Raw genomic sequence first — 22,641 nt, 5'->3', positions numbered from 1 at the left:
ACGTTAGGGGTTTGTGATCTGTCTCCAGCTCAAATTTCCTGCCACACAGGTACTGGTGCATTTTTTTTACAGCATATACACATGCAAGCGCTTCCTTTTCTACCATCCCGTAACCCCTTTCTGCCTGGGACAGACTTCTGGAGGCATAAGCTACTAGCTGTAACTGACCCTTGTCATTAACATGCTACAACACACACCCGACCCCATAGGACGAAGCATCGCACGTTAAAACAAGTTTCTTACATGGGTCATATGGCGTTCACAGATTGTTGAAGCATAACAAATTGCGTGCTCTATCAAAAGCCCTTTCCTGGCTGTTCCCCCAGACCCAATCGCGACCTTTCCGTAGGAGCACGTGTAGCGGCTCTAACAGTGTGCTCAATTTGGGAAGAAAGTTACCAAAATAGTTCAGGAGCCCCAGGAACGAACGCAGCTCCGTCGTGTTGCGGGGTCTGGGTGCTCTCTGGATTGCTTCCGTTTTGGATGCAGTAGATCTGATCCCGTCTGCTGCTACCCTCATCGCCAAGAATTCTACCTCAGGAGCTAGGAAGACGCACTTCGCCTTTTTCAGTCGCAGCCCTACCCGGTCCAGTCTGCATAGCACCTCCTCCAGGTTGTGGAGGTGTTCTTCAGTATCGCAACCCGTGATGAGGATGTCATCTTAAAAAACCACAGTCCTTGGAATCGACTTGAGGAAACTTTCCGTATTTCGTTGAAAGATCGCAGCGGCCGAGCGAATCGCGAACGGACATCTGTTGTACTCAAACAACCCCTTGTGTGTCATGATGGTGGTCAGCTTCTTCTACTCACTCGCCAGCTCCTGGGTCATGTAAGCTGAGGTCAGGTCCAATTTTGAAAAAAGTTTGCCACCGGATAGCGTCGCAAAGAGGTCCTCCACTCTCGATCCCGGGTACTGGTCTTGGAATGACATCCGATTGATGGTGGCCTTGTAATCACCACATATCCTGACCGACCCATCCGCCTTGAGTACCGGCACAATCGGGCTTGCCCAGTTACTGAATTCGACTGGCGAGATGATGCCTTCCCTCAGCAGACAGTCCAATTCGCCTTCTATCTTTTCACGCATCATGTACGGCACCGCTCTGGCCTTGTGGTGTACTGGCCTGGCGTCCGGGTTTATGTGAATCACTACCCTTGTTCCCATGAAAGTGCCAATGCCGGGTTGAAATAATGAGTCAAATTTGTCCAGGACCTGTGAGCATGATACTCACTCCACAGAAGAAATTGCATTGACATCGTCCCATTTCCAGTTCATGACAGCAAGCCAACTCCTCCTCAGTAGTGCGGGACCGTCCCCTGGGACAATCCAGAGTGTCAATCTGTTCTCCGAATCTTTGTGGGTCACGACTACCGTAGTGCTGCCTAGCACCGGAATGATCTCCTTTGTATATGTCCGTAGCTGTGCGTCAATCGGCAATAATTTTGGCCTCCTGGTCTTGGACGCCCACAACTTGTCGAACTGTTTGATACTCATCAGGGACTGGCTGGCCCCTATGTCTTGCTCTATTGATACTGGGATGCCATTGAGCAGCATTTTCATCATTATCGGTGGTGTCCTGGTGTGTGAATTGTATATGTGCTCCACATGAACTCGCTGAACTTCAGCTTCCAGCGATTTCCCCCAGTATTCATTTGGCCTCGTAGGGCTTACATCGGGACCGTCCTCCTCGTACATCAACCTGGCTGCAGTTCTCCTGCACATACGAGCCAAGTGACCGCTGACATTGCAGTTTCTGCAGGTATATTGCTGATACCTGCAAGCTGTGGCTGTGTGTTTGCCTCCACACCTCCAACATGAGCTGTTGTTGGAAACAAAAGGTCCATTACTAGTCGATCGTCTCTGATGGTCTCTGCAACTGTCCTTAAGCACACCATTAACAGGTGTTGATGGCCCCATTACTGGCCGCATTGTCCCTTGCGATGGCATGAATCGGCGTTCAGCTAGCCATTGTCTCTGTTGAATTCCCCCTTTGGGTTTAACTACATGCTCGGGCATATCCGATTGCCCCTGTCTGCCTGGAGAACTGTGTGCCGCATTAACAATGTTGATTCCCTGTCCATTTGCTGCATTTAAACCAAGATTTTTGTCAAACATCATTCTGGTCTCTTCCTCCCCTGAGATAAACGTCTGGGCCATCAAAGCCGCCATTTCCAGGGTCAAGTCTTTGGTCTCAATCAGTTTGCTGAAAACCCCTGCATACTCGATGCCCTCAATAAAAAAGCCTCGCAGCATCTCCGCTCTGCATGCATCTGGGAACTTACATAGGGTCACCAGTCGCTGGAGGTCTGCCACGAAATCTGGAATGCTTTGCCCTTCTCACCGCCAGTGCATGTAAAACCGGTGTCTCGTCATGTGCATGCTGCTTGCCGGTTTAAAGTGTTCCCCGATCAACTTACTGAGCTCTTCAAAAGTCTTGTCCGCCGGCTTCTCTGGTGCTAGAAGGTCCTTCATCAGGGAGTACGTCCTGGATCCACAAACCGTCAGGAGATGAGCCCTGCGTTTGTCGGCCGAACCCTGTCCCAACCATTCCTTGATGACGAAACTTCGCTGTAGTCTCTCAATAAAATCATCCCAATCATCACCAACACAGTACCTCTCGTCTGTGCTGCTAGTGGCCATGCTCGTGTGGTTTAAATCCAATTTCTCGTCACCAATAATATGTCCTTACTATACAGTATAAATGCACACGAGGCCCATATTTGAGAGAAGGTAATTCTGTGACCAGCAACCTTTATTTGCCAGCACTGAAGTGATGAAGGTGGGTGGATCTTCCCCTTTTATACCTGAAAGTCCAGGATGGGAGTGTCTCCCACAAGTTCACCACCTAGTTGTCAATGTTCTCATGGTATACAACTTAGGTCAGTTTATACATGGGTTACAATGACAATTGAATACATGACACTTAACTCAAGGGAGAGCGTGCTAATGGTGAGGTATCGGTTCTACATGTGCCAGCGATCTGAAGGTCAGGAAGGGTGAGCTATGTCACCAAGCTAAGGCGACTTGCAGGACAATGTGAGTTTGATGGCTACCTGGAGCAGATGCTCAGAGACTTTTTTGAACTGGGCATTGGCCACGAGACCATCCTACGAAAACTTTCGACTATAGAGACACCGACCCTCAGTAAGGCCGTTGCAATAGCACAGGCGTTTATGTCCACCAGTGATAACACCAAACAAATCTCTCAGCACACAAGTGCTAGCAATGTTCATAAATTAATTGGAACTGTGTTTGCAAGCAGAAATGTACAGGGCAGAAACCACGAGCCTGCAACTGTCGGCAGGCCTCAGGTGACCCAGATGACTCAGAATCTGCAACAAAGGATGAATGCAAGGCAATTCACACCTTGTGATGTTGTGGAGGCTTCCATTCAGTCGATTCATGCCGCTTCAAAGGGTATGTTTGCAAGAGCTGTGGAACAGTGGGGCACCTCCAATGAGCTTGCAGATGAGCTGCAAGCTCTGCAAAACCTGCTAACCACTACGTGGCAGATGAAGATCGGTCCATGGTGGATCAAAACAATTTCGAGCCTCAGAGAGAGGAGGCAGATGCTGAAGTACACAGGGTGCACACATTTTCGATGAAATGTCCATCTATAATGCTAAACGTAAAATTGAATGACTTACCCGTAGCCACGGAACTGGACACTGGCGCTTGCCAATCCATCATGAGTAAAAAGATGTTTGAGAAACTGTGGTGCAACAAGGCACTCAGACCAGCCTTGAGCCCCATCCACATGAAACTGAGAACGTACACCAAAGAGCTCATCACTGTCCTGGGCAGCGCCATGGTCAAGGTCACCTACGAGGGCACGGTGCACGGACTGCCACTCTGGATTGTCCCAGGCGATGGTCCCACACGGCTTGGAAGGAGCTGGCTGGGCAAAATCTGCTGGAACTGGGATGACATCCGAGCGCTATCACATGTCGATGAGGCCTCATGTACCCAGGTTGTTATAAAATTTCCTTCCCTTTTTGAGCCAAGCATTGGAAACTTTTCCGTGGCGAAGGTGCGGATCCATTTGGTCCCAGAGGCACGACCCATTTACCACAAGGCGCGAGCGGTACCTCACATAATGAGGGAGAGAGTGGAAATCGAGCTGGACAGGCTGCAACCCGAGGGCATCATCTCCCCAATGGAATTCAGCGAGTGGGCCAGCCCGATTGTTCCAGTACTCGAAAGTGATGGCACGGTCAGGATTTGCAGCGATTATAAAGTAACTATTAATCATTTCTCGCTACAGGACTAATACCCGCTACCTAAGGCAGACGACCGATTTGCGATGCTGGCAGGAGGCAAGACATTCACCAAGCTCGACCTGACTTCGGCCTACATGACGCAGGAGCTGGAGGAGTCTTCGAAGGGCCTCACCTGCATCAACACAAGGGACTGTTCATCTACAACAGATGCCCATTTGGAATTCGGTCGGCTGCAGCGATCTTCCAAAAAAACATGGAGAGCCTACTCAAGTTGGTACCATGCACGGTGGTTTTTCAGGATGACATATTGGTCACGGGTCGGGACACCGTCGAGCACCTACAAAGCCTGACTGGATCGCGTAGGGCTGCAGATGAAGAGGTCGAAATGCATCTTCATGGCAACAGAAGTGGAGTTTTTGGGGAGAAAGATCGCGGCGGACGGCATTCGGCCCACAGACGCCAAGACAGAGGATATCAGGAACGCACCCAGGCCACAGAACATCACGGAGCTGCGGTCGTTCCTGGGACTCCTCAACTATTTTGGTAACTTCCGACCGGGGTTAATCACCCTCTTATTGTGTAAAGGTGAGAACTGGGTATGGGGAAAAAAACCAAGTAATTGCTTTTGAGAAAGCCAGAAACATTTTATGCTCCAACAAGCTGGTTGTATTGTATAACCTGTGTAAAAGACTTGTGCTAGCATGTGATGCGTCGTCGTACGGAGTCGGGTGTGTATTACAACAAGCTAATGTTGCGGGGAAGTTGCAACCTCTCGCCTATGCTTCCAGGAGCTTGTCTAAGGCCGAGAGGGCCTACAGCATGATTGAGAAAGAGGCATTAGCGTGTGTGTTCGGGGTAAAGAAAATGCATCAATACCTGTTTAGCCTCAAATTTGAGCTGGAAACCGATCACAGGCCTCTCATATCCCTGTTCGCTGAAAACAAAAGGATAAATACTAATGCCTCAGCCCGCATACAAAGGTGGGCACTCGCACTATCAGCGTATAACTATACCATCCACCACAGGCCAGGCACCGAGAACTGTGCGATGCTCTCAGTCGGCTACCATTGCCCACCATGGTGGTGGGAAATGGCACAGCCTGCAAATTTGTTGATGATGGCGCAGCCCGCAGACTTGTTGATGATCATGGAAGCATTTGAAAATGATAAATCACCTGTCACGGCCCGTCAGATTAGGACTTGGACCAGCCAAGATCCTCTGTTGTCTCTCGTAAAAAACTGTGTACTGCATGGGAGCTGGGCCAGCATCCCTGTTGAAATGCAAGAACTAATCAAGCCGTTCCAGCAGTGAAAGGACGAGCTGTCCATTCAGGCAGACTGCCTGTTGTAGGGTAACCGCGTAGTGCTACCCAAAAAGGGCAGGGAGACGTTCACCTCGGATCTCCACAGCACATACCCGGGTATAGTAATGATGAAAGCGATAGCCAGATCCCACGTGTGGTGGCCCGGTATCAACTTTGACTTAGAGTCCTGTGTATGGCAATGCAGCGTGTGTGCTCAGTTGAGCAATGCACCCAGAGAGGCACCACTAAGTTTGTGGTCCTGGCCATCCAGACCATGGTCGAGGATCCATGTCGACTATGCAGGCCCGTTTCTCGGTAAAATGTTCCTAGTGGTGGTGGATGCTTTTTCAAAATGGATTGAATGTGAAATAATGTCGGGAAGCACCGCCACTGCCACCATTGAAAGCCTGAGGGCCATGTTTGCCACCCACGGCCTGCCTGACATACTGGTCAGTGACAACTGGCCATGTTTCACTAGTGCCGAATTTAAAGAATTCATGACCCGCAAAGGGATCAAACATGTCACCTCGGCCCCGTTTAAACCAGCCTCCAATAGGCAGGCAGAGCGGGCAGTACAAACAATCAAACAGAGCCTTAAACGAGTCACAAAAAGCTCACTCTAAACCCGACTGTCCAGAGTACTGCTCAGCTACCACACGAGACCCCACTCGCTCACAGGGGTGCCCCCGGCTGAGCTACTCATGAAAAGGATACTTAAAACCAGAGTCTTGCTGGTTCACCCCAACCTGCATAATCAGGTAGAGAGCAGGCGGCAGCAACAAAATGTAAACGATGGTCGCGCCACTGTGTCACGGGAAATTGATCTGAATGTCCCTGTGTATGTGCTAAACTATGGACATGGTCCCAAGTGGATCGCGGGCACGGTGATAGCTAAAGAAGGGAGTAGGGTGTTTGCAGTCAAACTAGACAATGGACAAATTTGCAGAAAGCACCTGGACCAAACGAGGCTGTGGTTCACAGACTGCCCTGAACAACCCACAGCAGACACCACCTTTTTTGAGTCCACATCGCACACCCAAAGGATCAATGACATCACCCTGGACCAGGAAATCGAACCCATCATGCCAACAGCCCAGCAAGGCCAGGCTCACCCAGCAGTCCTGCAGGGCCAACAACATGCCAGCCCAGCGAGGGCACAGCCAACACACCAGAATAGACATTTGTACCAAGGAAGTCCACCAGGGAAAGAAAGGCTCCCGACCGCCTCACGTTGTAAATAATTTTCACTTTGACTTTGGGGGGAGAGTGATGTTGTATATCTGTAAATCATGCACTCCCATGTTCCGCCACCAGGGAGTGCATCCTCTGAAGTCACAATGGATCCCAGCATCCCTAGGAAGCACTGTATATAAGCCGGCCCCTAAGGCCTGTTCCTCACTCTGGAGTGTCTCAATAAAGACTGAGGTCACTGTTACTTTAACCTCCCTGTGTGCAGTCTCATCTGTGTTAAGAACACAGCACAATCCTTAATGACTCTTTGTAACTTCCTGCTCCCATCTGCACAACTTACTCTTCCTCCTAATTTATTGCTATCTGCAAACTTGGATATACAACTCTGTTTCTTCAGCCAAGCCATTAATAAATATGGTAAAAGTTGAGGCCCCAGAACAAATCCCTGGATGATCACTTCTCTCTGTATCCACTTGATAAAAACATTTCATAATTTTAAAGACCTCTATTAGGTCACCCCTCAGTCTTTTTGCAAGAGAAAAGAGACCCAGCCTGTTCATCTTTTCCTGATATGTATACCCTTGCATCTCTGGTATCAGCCTTGTAAATCTACTCTACACCCTCTCCAGCATCTCTATATCCTTTTTATAATATGGCAACCAGAACTGTACGCAGTACTCTAATTGTGGTCCAACAAAGTTCGATACAGGTTTAGTATAATTTCCCTACTTTTCAATTCTCAACCTCTAGAAATAAACCTAGTGCTTGGTTTGCTTTTTTTATGGCCTTGCTAATCTGTGTCGCAACTTTTAGTGATTTGTGTATTTGTACTCCGAGATCCCTTTGTTCCTCAACCCCACCTAAACTCGCACCTTCCAAATAATATGAGACCTTCTGACAGAAATGTAATGCCTCACATTTATCTGTGTTGAACTTCACTTGCGAATTATATGCCCATTCTACAAGTTTATTAATGTCCTCGTGTGATTTGTTGCAGTCCTCCTCAGCATTGACTATCCCCCCAATTTGGTGTCATCTGCAAATTTAGAAATTGTTTTTGATTCCAAAGTCTAAATCGTTAATATAAATTGTGAACAACAGTGGTCCCAGCACTGATCCTTATCAAACACCACTACCGACGGTCTGCCACCTTTTACCCCTACTCTCTGCTTTCTGTCTTGAGGCCAGCTAGCTATCCATTCTGCTACTTGTTCGCTGACTCCACATTCTCTGACCTTGTTCATCAGTCTACTATGGAGTACCTTAGCGAAGGCCTATTGAAAATCTAGATAAATTACATCTACTGCATTACCATTGTTTACTCTCTGTGATACTGTTATATATAAGAAGGGTCCCAGATCGACTCAACTTGTAAATAGTTACACTGTTGACTTTGAGGATGAGTATTGTTTTATATGTAAACTTGTATATACACTATATGAGGGCTCATCCGCTGGAGTCCCAAGGGATCCCATAATCCCTTGGGAGCACAGGTATTTAAGGAAGCTTCACAGGTTGAAGAGGCACTCTGGAGACCTGCAATAAAAGACTACAGTCACACTTTACTTTGAGCACACAGTGTTCAGTCTGACTCTTTCTCCATACACAACAACTGGCGACGAGATACAGAAAGCGAACCCAAAGATGCAGAGAACAGTGGGCATCCTGGAGAAATTCTCGGAGGGAGATGATTGGGAAACTTTTGTGGAGCGACTCGACCAATACTTCGTGGCCAACAAGCTGGATGGGGAAGAGAACACTGCCAAATGAAGGGCAATCCTCCTCACTGTCTGTGGGGCACCAACATAAGGCCGCATGAAGAATCTGCTCACTCCAGCAAAACCCACGGAGAAATCATACGATGATTTGTGCACACTGGTCCGAGAACATTTGAATCCAAAGGAATGTGTTCTGATGGCGAGGTACTGGTTCTACACCTACAAAAGGTCTGAAGGCCAGTAAGTGGCGAGTTATATCGCCGAGCTAAGACGCCTTGCAGGACATTGCGAATTTGAAGGACAGTTGGAGCACATGCTCAGAGACTTTTTTGTATTTGGCATTGGCCACGAAACCATACTTCGCAAACTTTTGACTGTAGAGACCCCAACCTTGAGTAAGGCCATAGTGATAGACCAGGCATTCATTGCCACCAGTGACAATACAAAGCAAATCTCTCAGCACACAAGTGCTGTTACAAGTACTGTGAACAAAGTGATGTTGTTTTCGAATCATAACGTACAGGGCAGGTCACACATAACTGCAGCTACACGTCCGCAGATGTCTCAGAGTCCCCCATCAAGGGTGATGAATGCAAGGCCATGAACACCTTGTTGTTGCGGGGGGGTGATCATCGTTTCCATTTATGCCGATTCAAAGAGTACATTTGCAAGAGCTGTGGAACAATGCGACACCTCCAACGAGTGTGCAGGCGAGCTGCAAAGCCTGTTAAACCTGCAAACCACCATGTTGCAGAGGAGGACAGATCCATGGAGGATCACGACAAACCAGAGTCTCAGATCGAGGAAGCAGAGGTACATGGGGTGCACACATTCACCACGAATTGTCCCCGATAATGCTGAATGTTGAACTAAATGGACTCCCAGTGCCAGTGGAGCTGGACACGGGCACGAGCCAGTCCATCATGGGCAAAAAGACTCGCGAAAGGTTGTGGTGCAACAAGGCCTCAAGGCCAGTCTTAATTCCAGTTCACATGAAACTAAGAACTTACACTAAAGAACTGATTCCTGTCATCGGCAGTGCTACCATAAAGGTCTCCTACGATGGAGCGGTGCACAAGCTACCACTCTGGTGGGTACCGGGCGATGGTCCCACGCTGCTTGGCAGGAGCTGGCTGAGAAAGGTACGCTGGAACTGGGACGACGTCCGAGCGCTATCGCCCGCTGACGACACTTCGTGTGCCCAGGTCTTAAACAAATTTCCTTCGCTGTTCGAACCAGGCATCGGGAAATTCCAAGGAGCAAAAGTGCAGATCCACCTAATTCCGGTGGCGCGATCCATCCATCACAAGGCGAGAGCAGTATTGTACATGATGAGAGAAATAGTAGAGATCGAGTTAGACTGGCTGCAAAAAGAGGGCATAATTTCCCCGATCGAGTTCAACGAGTGGGCGAGTCCTATTGTCCCAGTCCTCAAGGGAGACGGCACTATCAGAATCTGTGGCGATTACAAAGTAACTATCAATCGTTTCTCCCTGCAGGACCAATATCCACTACCAAAGGCCGACGACCTCTTTGCAACGCTGGCAGGAGGAAAGACGCTCACAAAGCTGGATCTGACTTCAGCCTACATGAAGCAGGAACTAGAGGAATCATCGAAGGCCCTCACCTGCATCAACATGCACAAAGCTCTTTTTGTTTAACGGATGCCCGTATGGAATCGGATCAGTGGCAGCGATATTCCAGAGAAACATGGAAAGTTTACTGAAGTCGGTCCTGCACACCGTAGTCTTCCAGGATGACATTCTTGGTCACAGTTTGGAACAGTCGAGCATCTGCATAACCTGGAGGAGGTTCTTAGTCAATTCAACCGCATGGGGCTCAGGTAAAAATGCTCAAAGTGCGTTTTCCTGGTGCCTGAAGTGGAGTTCCTGGGAAGGAGGATTGCGGCGGACGGCCTCAGGCCCACCAACGCGAAGAAGGAGGCAATCGAGAATGCACCGAGGCCACAGAACGTGATGGAGCTGCGGTCGTTTCTGGGCCTCCTGAACTACTTTGGTAACTTCTTAGTGGGTCTCAACACACTGTTAGAACCACTGCATGTCTTACTACGAAAAGGGGACAAATGGAATTGGGGCAAAAGCCAAGAAAATGCCTTTGTAAAAGCGAGAAAATTGTTCTGCTCAAACAAATTGCTTGTGTCGTATGATCCATGTATTCTACATATTGATTGGGCTAACCAAACTGGTAGCAATGCGGTGGAGGAGGAATTCCTGGAGTATATTATGGATGGTTTTCTAGACCAATATGTCGAGGAACCAACCAGGGAGCTGGCCATCCTAGACTGGGTGATGTGTAATGAGAAAGGACTAATTAGCAATCTTGTTGTGCGAGACCCCTTGGGGAAGAGTGACCAAAACATGGTAGAATTCTTTAATTAGGATTGAGAGTGACACAGTTAATTCAGAAACTAGGGTCCTGAACTTAAGGAAAGGTAACTTCGATGGTTTGAGGCATGAATTGGCTAGAGTAGACTGGCAAATGATACTTAAAGGGTTGACGGTGGATAGGCAATGGCAAACATTTAAAGATCACATGCGTGAACTTCAGCAATTGTACATCCCTGTCTAGAGTAAAAATAAAACGGGGAAGGAGGCTCAACCGTGGCTAACAAGCGAAATTAAGGATAGTGTTAAATCCAAGGAAGAGGCATATAAATTGGCCAGAAAAAGCAGCAAACCTGAGGACTGGGAGAAATTTAGAATTCAACAGAGGAGGACAAAGGGATTAATTAAGAGGGGGAAAATAGAGTACGAGAAGAAGCTTGTCGGGAACATAAAAACTGACTGCAAAAGCTTCTATAGATATGTGAAGAGAAAAGGATAAGTGAAGGTCCCTTGCAGTTGGATTCAGGTGAATTTATAATGGGGAACAAAGAAATGGCAGACCAATTGAGCAAATACTTTGGTTCTGTCTTCACGAAGGAAGACACAAATAATCTTCCGAAAATACTAGGGGACCGAGGGTCCAGTGAGAAGGAAGAACTGAAGGATATCCTTATTAGGCAGGAAATTGTGTTAGGGAAATTGATGGCATTAAAGGCCGATAAATCCCCGGGGCCTGATAGGCTGCATGCCAGAGTACTTAAGGAAGTGGCCCTAGAAATACTGGATGCATTGGTGATCATTTTCCAACAGTCTATCGACTTGGGATCAGTTCCTATGGACTGGAGGGTAGCTAATGTAACACCACTTTTTAAAAAGGGAGGGAGAGAGAAAGCGGGTAATTATAGACCGGTTAGCCTGACTTCAGTGGTGGGGAAAATGTTGAAATCAATTATTAAGGATGAAATAGCAGCGCATTTGGAAAGCAGTAACAGGATCGGTCCAAGTCAGCATAGATTTATGAAGGGGAAATCATGCTTGACAAATCTTCTGGAATTTTTTGTAACTAGTAGAGTGGACAAGGGAGAACCAGTGGATGTGCTGTATTTGGACTTTCAAAAGGCTTTTGACAAGGTCCCACACAAGAGATTGGTGTGCAAAATCAAAGCACATGGTATTGGGGATAATATATTGACATGGATAGATAACTGGTTGGCAGACAGGAAGCAGAGAGTCGGGATAAACGTGTCCTTTTCAGAATGGCAGGCACTGACCAGTGGAGTGCCGCAGGGCTCAGTGCTGGGACCCCAGCTCTTTACAATATAAATCAGTGATTTGGATGAAGGAATTGAGTGTAATAACTCCAAGTTTGCAGATGACACTAAACTGGGTGGCGGTGTGAGCTGTGAGGGGGACACTAAGAGGCTGCAGGGTGATTAGACAGATTAGGTGAGTGGGCAAATGCATGGCAGATGCAGTATAATGTGGATAAATGTGAGGTTATCCACTTTGGGGGCAAAAACCCGAAGACAGAATATTATCTGAATGGTGGCAGATTAGGAAAAGGGGAGGTGCAACAAGACCTGGGTGTCATGGTTCATCAGTCATTGAAGGTTGGCATACAGGTACAGCAGGCGGTGAAGAAGGCAAATGGTATGTTGGCCTTCATAGCTGGGGGATTTGAGTATAGGAGCAGGGAGGTCTTACTGCAGTTGTACAGAGCCTTGGTGAGGCCTCACCTGGAATATTTTGTTCAATTTTGGTCTCCTAATCTGAGGAATGACGTTCTTGCTATTGAGGGAGTGCAGCGAAGGTTCACCAGACTGATTCCCGGGATGGCTGGACTGACACATGAGGAGAGATTGGATCAACTGGGCCTTTATACACTGGAGTTTAGAAGGATGAGAGGGGATCTCATAAAAACGTTTAAGATGGGACGGGACAGGTTAGATGCGGGAAGAATGTACCCGATGTTGGGGAAGTCCAGAACTAGGGAACACAGTCTTAGGAAAAAGGGGTAGACCATTTAGGACTGAGATGAGGAGAAACTTCTTCACTCAGAGAGTTGTTAACCTGTGGAATTCCTTGGCCGCAGAGAGTTGTTGATGCCAGTTCATTGTATATATTCAAGAGGGAGTTAGATATGGCCCTTACGGCTGAAGAGATCAAGGGGTATGGAGAGAAAGCAGGAAAGGGGTAGTGAGGTGAAGGATCAGCCATGATCTTATTGAATGGTGGTGCAGCCTCGAAGGGCCGAATGGCCTACTCCTGCACCTATTTACTGTGTTTCTATGGGCCCAAGTTTCCACATGATTTGCGCCTGATTTTTAGGAGCAACTGGTGGAGAACGGACTATCTTAGAAATCGCAATTCTCCACATTTTGTTTTCTGCAGTTCTAGTCAGGTAGAACAGTTCTACTTTGGAACAGAATTTTTTCTTCAAAAGTGGGCGTGTCCGGCCACTGACGCCTGATTTGAAAGTTTCCACAGTGAAAACGTACTCCAAACTAACTTAGAATGGAGCAAGTGAAGATTTTTGTAGAATTGAAAAAACCTTGTCTGCACATTAAAAAATCAGGCGCAGGTTACAAATTAGGCGTCCAGAACGAGGTGGGGGGGGGGGAAGGGAAGTCATTAAATTCTATAATAAATCCTTATTTATACTTTTACAAATATTATACAAATAAATCCAACCTGAATAAAAATTTATAAGCAAAGAAAAGATTAAATAAACCATCTTCCTACCTGTGTGAAAGTGCTTCAGGCAGGGAGAATGCTGCAGGAAGCCTCAAGTTGAGGCAGCCGTTCCCGCGGGGGGGGGGGGGGGAGGAGGTTCGTTCCCACGGGGGGGGGGGGAGGAGGCCGTTCGTTCCCGCGGGGGGGGGGGGGAGGAGGCCGTTCGTTCCCGCGGGGGGGGGGGGGAGGAGGCTGTTCGTTCCCGCGGGGGGGGGGGAGGAGGCTGTTCGTTCCCGCGGGGGGGGGGGGGAGGAGGCCGTTCGTTCCCGCGGGGGGGGGGGAGGAGGCCGTTCGTTCCCGCGGGGGGGGGGGGGGAGGGAAACGGCTGCCTCAACTTTCTGAGGCTTCCTGCAGCCTTCTCACTGCTGCAAGAAGCCTCAGTGCTGATGTGCTGATGGCGATGTGCTTTTATTAAAAATGTTCAAAAATTAAACAGCTACAAAGAACTACAAAAATGGCCGAGTGCCAATGTTTCCTTCACACTGCGCGTGCGCGAACACTCCAACGCACACGCGCAGCGTTGCCGGCAGGAAAAAAACTAATTTAAATGGTACCCGCCCCCTCCCACTTACAAAATCGGCGCGAGTGTAGGCTCCGCCCCCCTGGGCGCCCAGCTCGGAGGGGCGCCCGTTTTTTATTGTGTGGAAACTTGGGCCCATAGTTTCTATGTATCTCATAGAAACATACAAGATTCTGACGGGACGGGACAGGTTAGATGCAGGTAGATTGTTCCGAATGTTGGGGAAGTCCAGAACCAGGGGACACAGTCTTAGGATAAGGGGTAGGCCATTTAGGACTGAGATGAGGAGGAACTTCTTCACTCAGAGAGTTGTTAACCTGTGGAATTCCCTGCCACAGAGAGTTGTTGATGCCAGTTCATTGGAAATATTCAAGAGGGAGTTAGATATGGCCCTTATGGCTAAAGGGATTAAGGGTTATGGAGAGAAAGCAGGAAAGGGGTAGTGAGGGAATGATCAGCCATGATCTTATTGAATGGTGGTGCAGGCTCGAAGAGCCGAATGGCCTACTCCTGCACCTATTTTCTATGTTTCTATGTTTCTATGTAAGCGTTTGGTACTAGCATGTGATGCGTCGTCATATGGCGTCGGGTATGTATTGCAACAAGCTAATGGTTTTGGGAAACTGCAACTGGTTGCTTTTGCATCCAGGAGTCTGTCTAAGGCTGAGAGAGCCGACAGCATGATTGAGAAAGAAGCGTTAGCGTGTGTCTATGGGGTAAAGCAAATGCATCAATACCTGTTTGGGCTAAAATTCGAATTGGAAACTGACCATAAGCCACTTATATCCCTGTTCTTCAAGAGTAAAAGGATAAATACCAACACATCGGCCCACATCCAGAGATGGGCGCTCACGTTGTCTGCATACAACTATGCCATCCGCCACGGGCCAGGTACAGAAAACTGTGCCGATGCTCTCAGTAGGCTGCCATTGCCCACCACGGTGGAGGAAATGGCGCAGCCCGCAAATCTCACCATATTTATGGAAGCATTTGAGAGTGAGCAATCACCCGTTACTGCCCGGCAAATCAAAACCTGGACAAGCCAGGACCCCTTATTATCCCTAGTCAAAAGCTGTGTGCTTCACGGGAGCTGGTCCAATGTTCCAGTGGAAATGCAGAAAGAGATAAAGCCGTTCCAGTGGTGCAAAGATGAGATGTCTATACAGGCATACTGCCTTCTATGGGACAATCGAGTAGAGGGCCCCAAGAAGGGCAGAGACACCGTTAAGTTTATAGTCTTGGCCCTCCAAACCGTGGTCTAGGGTTCACGTCGACTATGCAGGACCGTTCTTGGGTAAAATGTTCCTTGTGGTTGTAGACGCGTACTCCAAGTGGATTGAATGTGAGATAATGTTGGCTAGCATGTCCGCTGCCACTACTGAAAGCCTGCGGGCCATGTTTGCCACACACGGCTTACCCGATGTCCTGGTGAGCGACAACGGGCCATGTTTTACCAGTGCTGAATTCAAAGAATTCATGACCCGTAATGGGATCAAACATGTCACATCTGCCCTCTTTAAACCAGCGTTCAATGGTCAGGCAGAAAGAGCAGTGCAAACCATCAAGCAAGACTTGAAGAAGGTAACTGAAGGCTCGCCTATCCCGAGTCCTGCTTAGCTATGGCACGAGACCCCACTCACTCACTGGAATACCAGCTGCTGAACTGCTCATGAAAAGAGCACTTAAGACAAGGCTTTCACTAGTTCCTGATTATATGAACAGGTAGAGAGCAGGCGGCTTCAACAAACTGCATACAATGATAGCGCAAATGTGTCACGTGAGATTGAAACAATGATCCTGTATTTGTATTAAATTATGGACAAGGTCCCAAGTGGCTTCCCGGCACTGTCGTGGCCAAAGAGGGGAGCAAGGTGTTCCGGGTCAAACTTTCAAATGGACTCATTCACCGGAAACACTTGGACCAAATGAAACTCAGATTCACGGACTATCCTGAGCAACCCACCTTGTACCCTACCTTTTTTGATCCCCCAACATACACACCAGTGGCAACCGGCACCACGGTTGACCACAAAGCAGAACCCATCATCCACAGCAGCCCAGCAGGGCCCAACACACCAGGCAGCCCAGCAAGGCCAGCTGCAGAGCAGCCCAGCGAGGGCCCAACAAATGATTCAACAACACCAGCTTTCATACCGAGACGATCAACCAGGGCAAGAAGGGCCCCAGATCGACTCACATTGTAAATAGTTACACTATTGACTTTGGGGGGGAGGAGTGTTGTTATTTTTGTAAACTTGTATTTACTCTGTACAGCCACCAGAGGGCTCATCCCCTGGAGTCCCAAGGATCCCATAATCCCTTGGGAGCACAGGTATATAAGGAGGCTTCACAAGTTGGAGAGGAACTCTGGAGACCTGCAATAAAAGACTAAGGTCACACTTTACTTTGAGCTCACAATGTTCAGTCTGACTCTTTCTCCATACACAAGTTACCTCTTCAAAACATTCAATTAGGTTGGTCATACAAGATTTTCTCTTTTGAAATCCATGCTGACTATTCATTATTATATTTTTGGTTTCTAGATGTTCTTCTATTTTCTCCTTTAGCAATTATTCCATTATTTTTCCTATCACCGATGTAAAGCTGACTCGTCTATAATTCCCTGGACATATTCTATCCCCCTTCTTAAATATAGGTATTACGTTAGCTATCCACCAGTCCTCTGGCACTACACCTTTTTCAAATAGGTGTAATAATGCCTCTGCTATTTCTTCCATAGATTCTTTTAAATGCGGGATACAATCCATCCAGAACAGGGGTTTATCCTCTTTAAGTTTGATTAGTTTATTTAAAATATCCCCTCTTTATATTTTAAATGCACGTATCTCATTACTAATCTCATCTTCCAATGTGATGTCCACCTGTTATATCTCCCTGGTAAAAAGCGAAGCAAAATAATTCTTTAATATTTCTGTCATCTCTCCATTGTTACCTGTGGTATTATTGGGCTCAATTTTCCCCAATGCCTTTTTTTGGCGTATTTCAAGAGTTACACACATTTTTTTTTGGCCCTAACTACACCAAAAAATAACTTGAAAGTTTCCTCATTCTAATTTTTTTAATTGGCGCTGCCCAGCCTGTCCTTTAGCTTCGGGGGGTGGAGCCTAATGTCTGTGCCGAAAAAGGATGAACTCCCCACTTCTGCACATACACACAAAAAAAAGACTGGCTGTATGCCCAGTACACCTCCCTGTCTGCATTCAGCCATTTTTAAAAAGCCAATTGTTTGTGAGAACTGTGTGAGAACTTTAATTCTCAGTGGAAAAATTCGGAGCTGCAAAATTCAACACGGCTCAAGGACCAAGAATTTCTCACAAGAGGCAATGGAGGCACTAGTTACTGTAATTGAGGCCAGATGGAACAAGCTGGACACCAGCAGAGGTCACATAAAAGTTTCACCAAAAAAAAGGAAAAAACACTGGAACCAACTTGCAGAAGATTACTGTGCAATGATGACCACCCCGAGGTCTGGAGGCCAGTGCAAAAAGAATTGGCAGAACCTTGGTCAAGTAGTTAGTGTAAGTAATGATTTCATTTATTCACTGAAATTACAATTGTAAATGTGACACACACAACAAAAGAGAGAACTCGAACAGGAGTAGGCCCAGCAAATCTGCACCCACTGACACCCTTGGAAGACAGGGACGCTGCTTTGATGGGTCTTGCCTGGAGAAAAACAACCACCACTGCACAAGCTGGGCCCACACTCGAGGGAGAGGGTCAGTCTTGCAAATTCCACAGTCTGGCTTTGCTAAATGTTAAGTACTGTGCGGGCTAGCCAAGCTTCGGTTCATGGGGATGTCTCCATCAGCTACGCTTCGGTTGCTGCAATGTGCTATCATTCATCGTGGTCCTTCAAATAAGCCTGCTGCCTGCACTGTGTGAGCCTACTCATGCCACCCTGCCCCCTCCTCTGCTGCTAACCATTTGTCTGTTCTGTTATATTTTGCAGAACTTGAGGCCAATCCTGACGAGGCTAAAGCTGATGCAGAAGGAGATTTTGACTCGGACAAGTCTGAAGAGAACATCTTCCAATCCCACCTACCAGACCAAGAGCATGGGGGTGAGGGGGAAGGGCAGGGGGAGGGGGAAGGCTGAAACCCCCACTGTAGTCCTCACTCTGGAGGAGGTGCAGATGCCGCCCATTGAGGTGCCAGTGCCTTTCCTGAGTGGTACGAGTGTTGGGACATTCCATGGTTTCTCACAGTCTGAGGCTGGAGGTTTCAGTGGGGTGCAGCAAGGCACACCCAGGGCCCCACCGTCCCAGGCTGCGGGTCCCAGTGGGGTGCACAGAGCCACACCCAGGGTGAGGAGGGAAAGGAGAGCTCGACAGCACTCTCCTGAGGTGCAGGATGTAACAGATGTGGTTCAGATGATGGCAATGAGTGAGGAGAGCATTGACCTTACACGATCACTCCTGGACACCATCAGTGGGGTGGGTGATGAGATATCGGGACTGTCGGGAAAAGTAACAACACTCTCACGAGAAATGGGAACACTGTACGAGCACATGAGGGAGAGAATGTCGCAGGTAGCTGATACACTGTCGGTGAACATGAGGGAGGGAATGTCACAGGTAGTTGAGACGCTGTCGGAGCACATGAGGGAGGGAATGTCGGAGGTAGCTGCTGCAATAAGGAGACACGCCCAGACCCCGCGGCCATTGACGGAATCAACTGCCACTCCCACTCCAATCCCCAGACCAACCTCTGAAGAGGCACAAGCTGGGCCTTCCATATTACCGCCTGCCCACGCACCACATGAAGAAATGCGCAATACCCGAGATGCTCGAAAGAATAAGCTTTGTACTAACCCAAGAAATGCTGCACCACCGCCTGCGGGCAGGGGTGGAGTCACCAAGACCAAGCGCAGCGGGCGATCTTAGAATAAGGTGGAGGAGAGATGGGTGTAGCCTTTCTTGCTGCTGCTGTTGTTATTATTATTGTTACTGTTGTAACTGTTCTCAAATTAAAAGTTTTTTGTAAATGATGTAAATTTACAAGTTTAAAAGTTTGTAAATGATCTTAAAGTTTTTAAATGATCTTAAAGTTTGTAAGTGATCTTAAAATTTGTAAGTGATCTTAAAGTTTGTAAACAATTTTAACTGAAAACTTTAAAGTTTGATACAAGAATATTTTTATTAAAGTTAAGTTAAGTACAAACAAGTGTTAAACTTTTGAATAAAATATATTTTAAATTATAACTGAATCATTTACATTATTTGTTCCATTATTAACACAATTTTTTGAATTAAAGAGGAATCATGTCTATTGTTTGTTCCATTACACAACATAATATTACAGAACAGGTCCAAACATTAAACATGGTCCATTTGGAATAGTTGCGGCTGAGCCTTCAGGCAGCAAAGCGTTCACGAATGAACAGCTGAGCTGGTACAAGGCTCAAGCAATTGTTAAAGGCCCACCCCCTCCGCCGTCGTGTTCCGGGTTCAGGTAGTTGTATGGATTCCTCGTCCTCCTCCACCTCCTCTTCGTCATTTGCATCTGCTTCCTCATCATCAGCCATTCTCACCTCAGGTGGGTCTTCTACTACCAGCTGCTGCTACCTCATGATGGCTAAGTTATGCAGCATGCAGCACACAACAGTGAACTGACCGACAATCTCAGGGAAGTATTGCAAGTAGCCTCCGGAATGGTCCAGGCATCGGAAACGCTGCTTCAAGATGCCAATGCTATTATGCTGTGCGTCACAATGTGTGACATGTTGTATTCTCGGTCAGCTTCCATCCGGGTTACGCGTAGGGGCATCATGAGCCAGGTGGCGAGGCCGTACCCTTTGTCTCCCAGCAGCCAGCTCTGCCCTTCTGGTTGCTACTGAAACATGGCAGATATAGCGCTCTCGCGTAGGATGAACGCATCAATGGTGCTCCCAGGATATCTCACATTCAACTGCCATGATGTGATGCAAGTCATCACAGACAAACTGCACATTCAGGGAGTGGAAGCCTTTTCTGTTCCTGTACATCTTGGAATTTTCCAAAGGTGCTTGAAAGGAGATGTGGGTACAATCAATGCAGCCCTGTACCTTTTGGAAGCCCACAATCCTGGAGAAGCCCACAGCCCTGTCACGCATTGCCTGGGTGGTCATGGGGAACTTTATGTAGTCACTCCTCCGGGCATATAGTGCAGCAGTCACCTGCCGAATGCAGATATGTGTTGCATGTTGAGAAATGGCGCACACATCCCCAGCTGTGGCCTGGAATGATCCAGATGCATAAAATGAAAGTGCAGCTGTAACCTTTACTTCAACTGACAAAGCAGTCCTCCTGATGCTTCTAGGATGCAGGTCTACTTTTATTACCTCCCACATCTCGGTTACAACTTCTTTGTGGAAACGCAGCCTTCTCACACAGTCTGCATCACTCCGGTGCAGGTAAACGCCTGTCTTGATATACCTGATGTGGGTAAGGCCTCCTGCCCATCATCCTATGTGCTCTGAGGTTCCTCATGTGATGATGTCTAATCAATCTTCTCCTCCATAGCATAATTATGCAGAAGCCTTGCACGGGGTATGGCATTGTCAATATTGTCCCCATAATTTAATTGTAGCTTTGCAAGAAGCTCAAAACAGCAGGACAAAGCACTCACACCTTCTTTCCTCTCTTTCTCCCCAAGATCAAGACCGTAGTATGGACTGCACCTTTGTCTGCGCATGCGCAACAGCCTTGCTTAGAACGGGAAGCTCGGCATTCAATAAAGAAACAAAGTCTAATGCAATTCTTGAATTTTTTATTTTTTTCAAAGTACCACCCCACCACTGAATGTCTCCTCACCGGGCTTGAGGGGCGGCTGGCAGAATCGCTCCCTCGCCCGGACACAGGGGCTCGGCATCCACCACCACCCCCCCAATCCCACCCACCGGCTTCTTTTGAAGCTGTTGTATAGCCTAAGGGTTCTCATCCTTTCAGTTTGGCTTCCACCAGACCCTCTCCGCGCCACCGGGCTTCTTTTGAAGTCGAGCCCCGAGCCTCTGTGTCCAGGCGAGAGAGCGATTCTGCCAGGCGACGCCCCAACCCTTAGGCCTGGTGAGGAGACGTTCAGTGGTGGAGTGGTACTTTGAAAAAAATCAAAAATAAAAGAATTGCATTAAACTTTCATTTTCTCCCTTTTGACTTTGAAAAAATTAAGTTTCATGATGCATATTCTTTGCCTTCTTGACTCCCTCCAAAACTTTGCCTAAAAACAATGGCATCTTTCTGCGCCGATTTTTTAATATGCGCTGTTTTTTCTTAAGTGCCCAGAAGGTTTTTTGGGGATGGTCACATACGCCATCCTAGGAAAAATGTAGGTTTGCCAAACTTGCTTAAATGTGAAAAACTAGCGCGGACATCCAGTTGCGTCGCCTACAACGCAAAAAAATGCTAACTTAATAAAATCGTAACTAACTGATTTACGTTGGCGCAGAAACTTTGTGGAAACTTGGAGATTTTAATTTATACCATAAAAAGCGGCACACACCAAAAAAACGGTGCAGATAACTGGGAAAAATGAAGCCCTTTCTGTCTATGCCTTAATTGCTCTATTCCCATTCCAACCTTCCTTTTTTATTGATGTACCTGTTACATATTTTACTATTTTGTTTAATGTTCCTTGATAATTTAATTTCATAGTTTCTCTTTGGCTTCCTAATTGTTTTTTTTAATTCTTTCCTAATCTTATCGCATTCTCCTTTATCATACACTTCCCTGTTGTCTATGTACTTAATGTATGCCTATTTCCTTATCCTCAATTGTTCCCTTATGGCTTTATTCATCTATGGAGTCTCATTATTGTTTAGTTTGTTCTTTCCTTTTAGTGGAATATATTGTTCAGAGAGCAAAATTCACCAGAACCCCCCCTGTGTTTGGGCTCATTCGAAAGGAAATTTAATTTGGGACTATCTACCAAAAAGTTTGGAACTCTAAAGTGCTTATGGAAGAAACTACGAACTTTCATAGAATTATGAACTTTTACAAGACAAATTCAAGCCTGTGGGCAGACCTAGGGAACAAAAGAAGCTCACTTGATTATTGGAACTGTGTGGGTGTGAGGACTGAGTTAACCTGTCTGGAAGAATGAGTATTTGGAAATCTTCCTCCACAAGAGACATTACCATCATGGTATCACCCAGAGATAGCTCCCCATCAACATGGGTCTGGACAAACCATTTCAGCATATACATCACAAAGAGGCCCAATCCATCCTGTATGCAAAATTCTTAGCACAAAAGGACATTGCAATTACCAAACTAATATTTCCACCAGGAAACAGTTTTCGAACATCAACCCACCCAAGACATATCAACTTTAACGAGCCCGACAAAATATTACAAAGAAGAACCAAGCCCGCCAAAATTAAACAAAGGATTGTGAACAAATTGGGTGGCAAGATTAGAACACTGAAATTGTATAACTGGCCACTGTTTTCAACAGAGGTTAGAGAGAGGAGAGAGAGAGAGAGAGGAGAGAGAAGAGAGAGAGAGAGAGAGAGGAGAGAGAAGAGAGAGAGAGAGAGAGAGGAGAGAGAGGGGGGGAGACTCTCCAGCCTCGAAGCCATGAAGTCCTGAAGGAAGGAAGAACATCACCAACTA

The 22,641-nt window shown here is 47.2% G+C and overlaps 1 protein-coding gene across 1 annotated transcript in view; it reads left to right on the top strand.

Moving 5' to 3' along the window:
* The window catches only part of LOC139254939 (histone H2A-like), a 32,555-nt gene extending 11,530 nt beyond the window's left edge, over positions 1-21,025 (top strand). Inside the window, exons 3-4 of the mRNA XM_070873926.1 lie at positions 18,005-18,115; positions 20,981-21,025. Coding sequence (XP_070730027.1) covers positions 18,005-18,115; positions 20,981-21,025 — 156 coding nt within the window. The remainder of the gene's footprint in view (positions 1-18,004; positions 18,116-20,980) is intronic.
* Positions 21,026-22,641: the final 1,616 nt, after the last annotated feature.

The sequence above is a fragment of the Pristiophorus japonicus genome, chromosome 1 (genome assembly GCF_044704955.1).
Source record: "Pristiophorus japonicus isolate sPriJap1 chromosome 1, sPriJap1.hap1, whole genome shotgun sequence".
NCBI classification, from domain to species: Eukaryota; Metazoa; Chordata; class Chondrichthyes; family Pristiophoridae; genus Pristiophorus; species Pristiophorus japonicus.
This window is presented reverse-complemented; position numbering and strand designations above follow the sequence as displayed.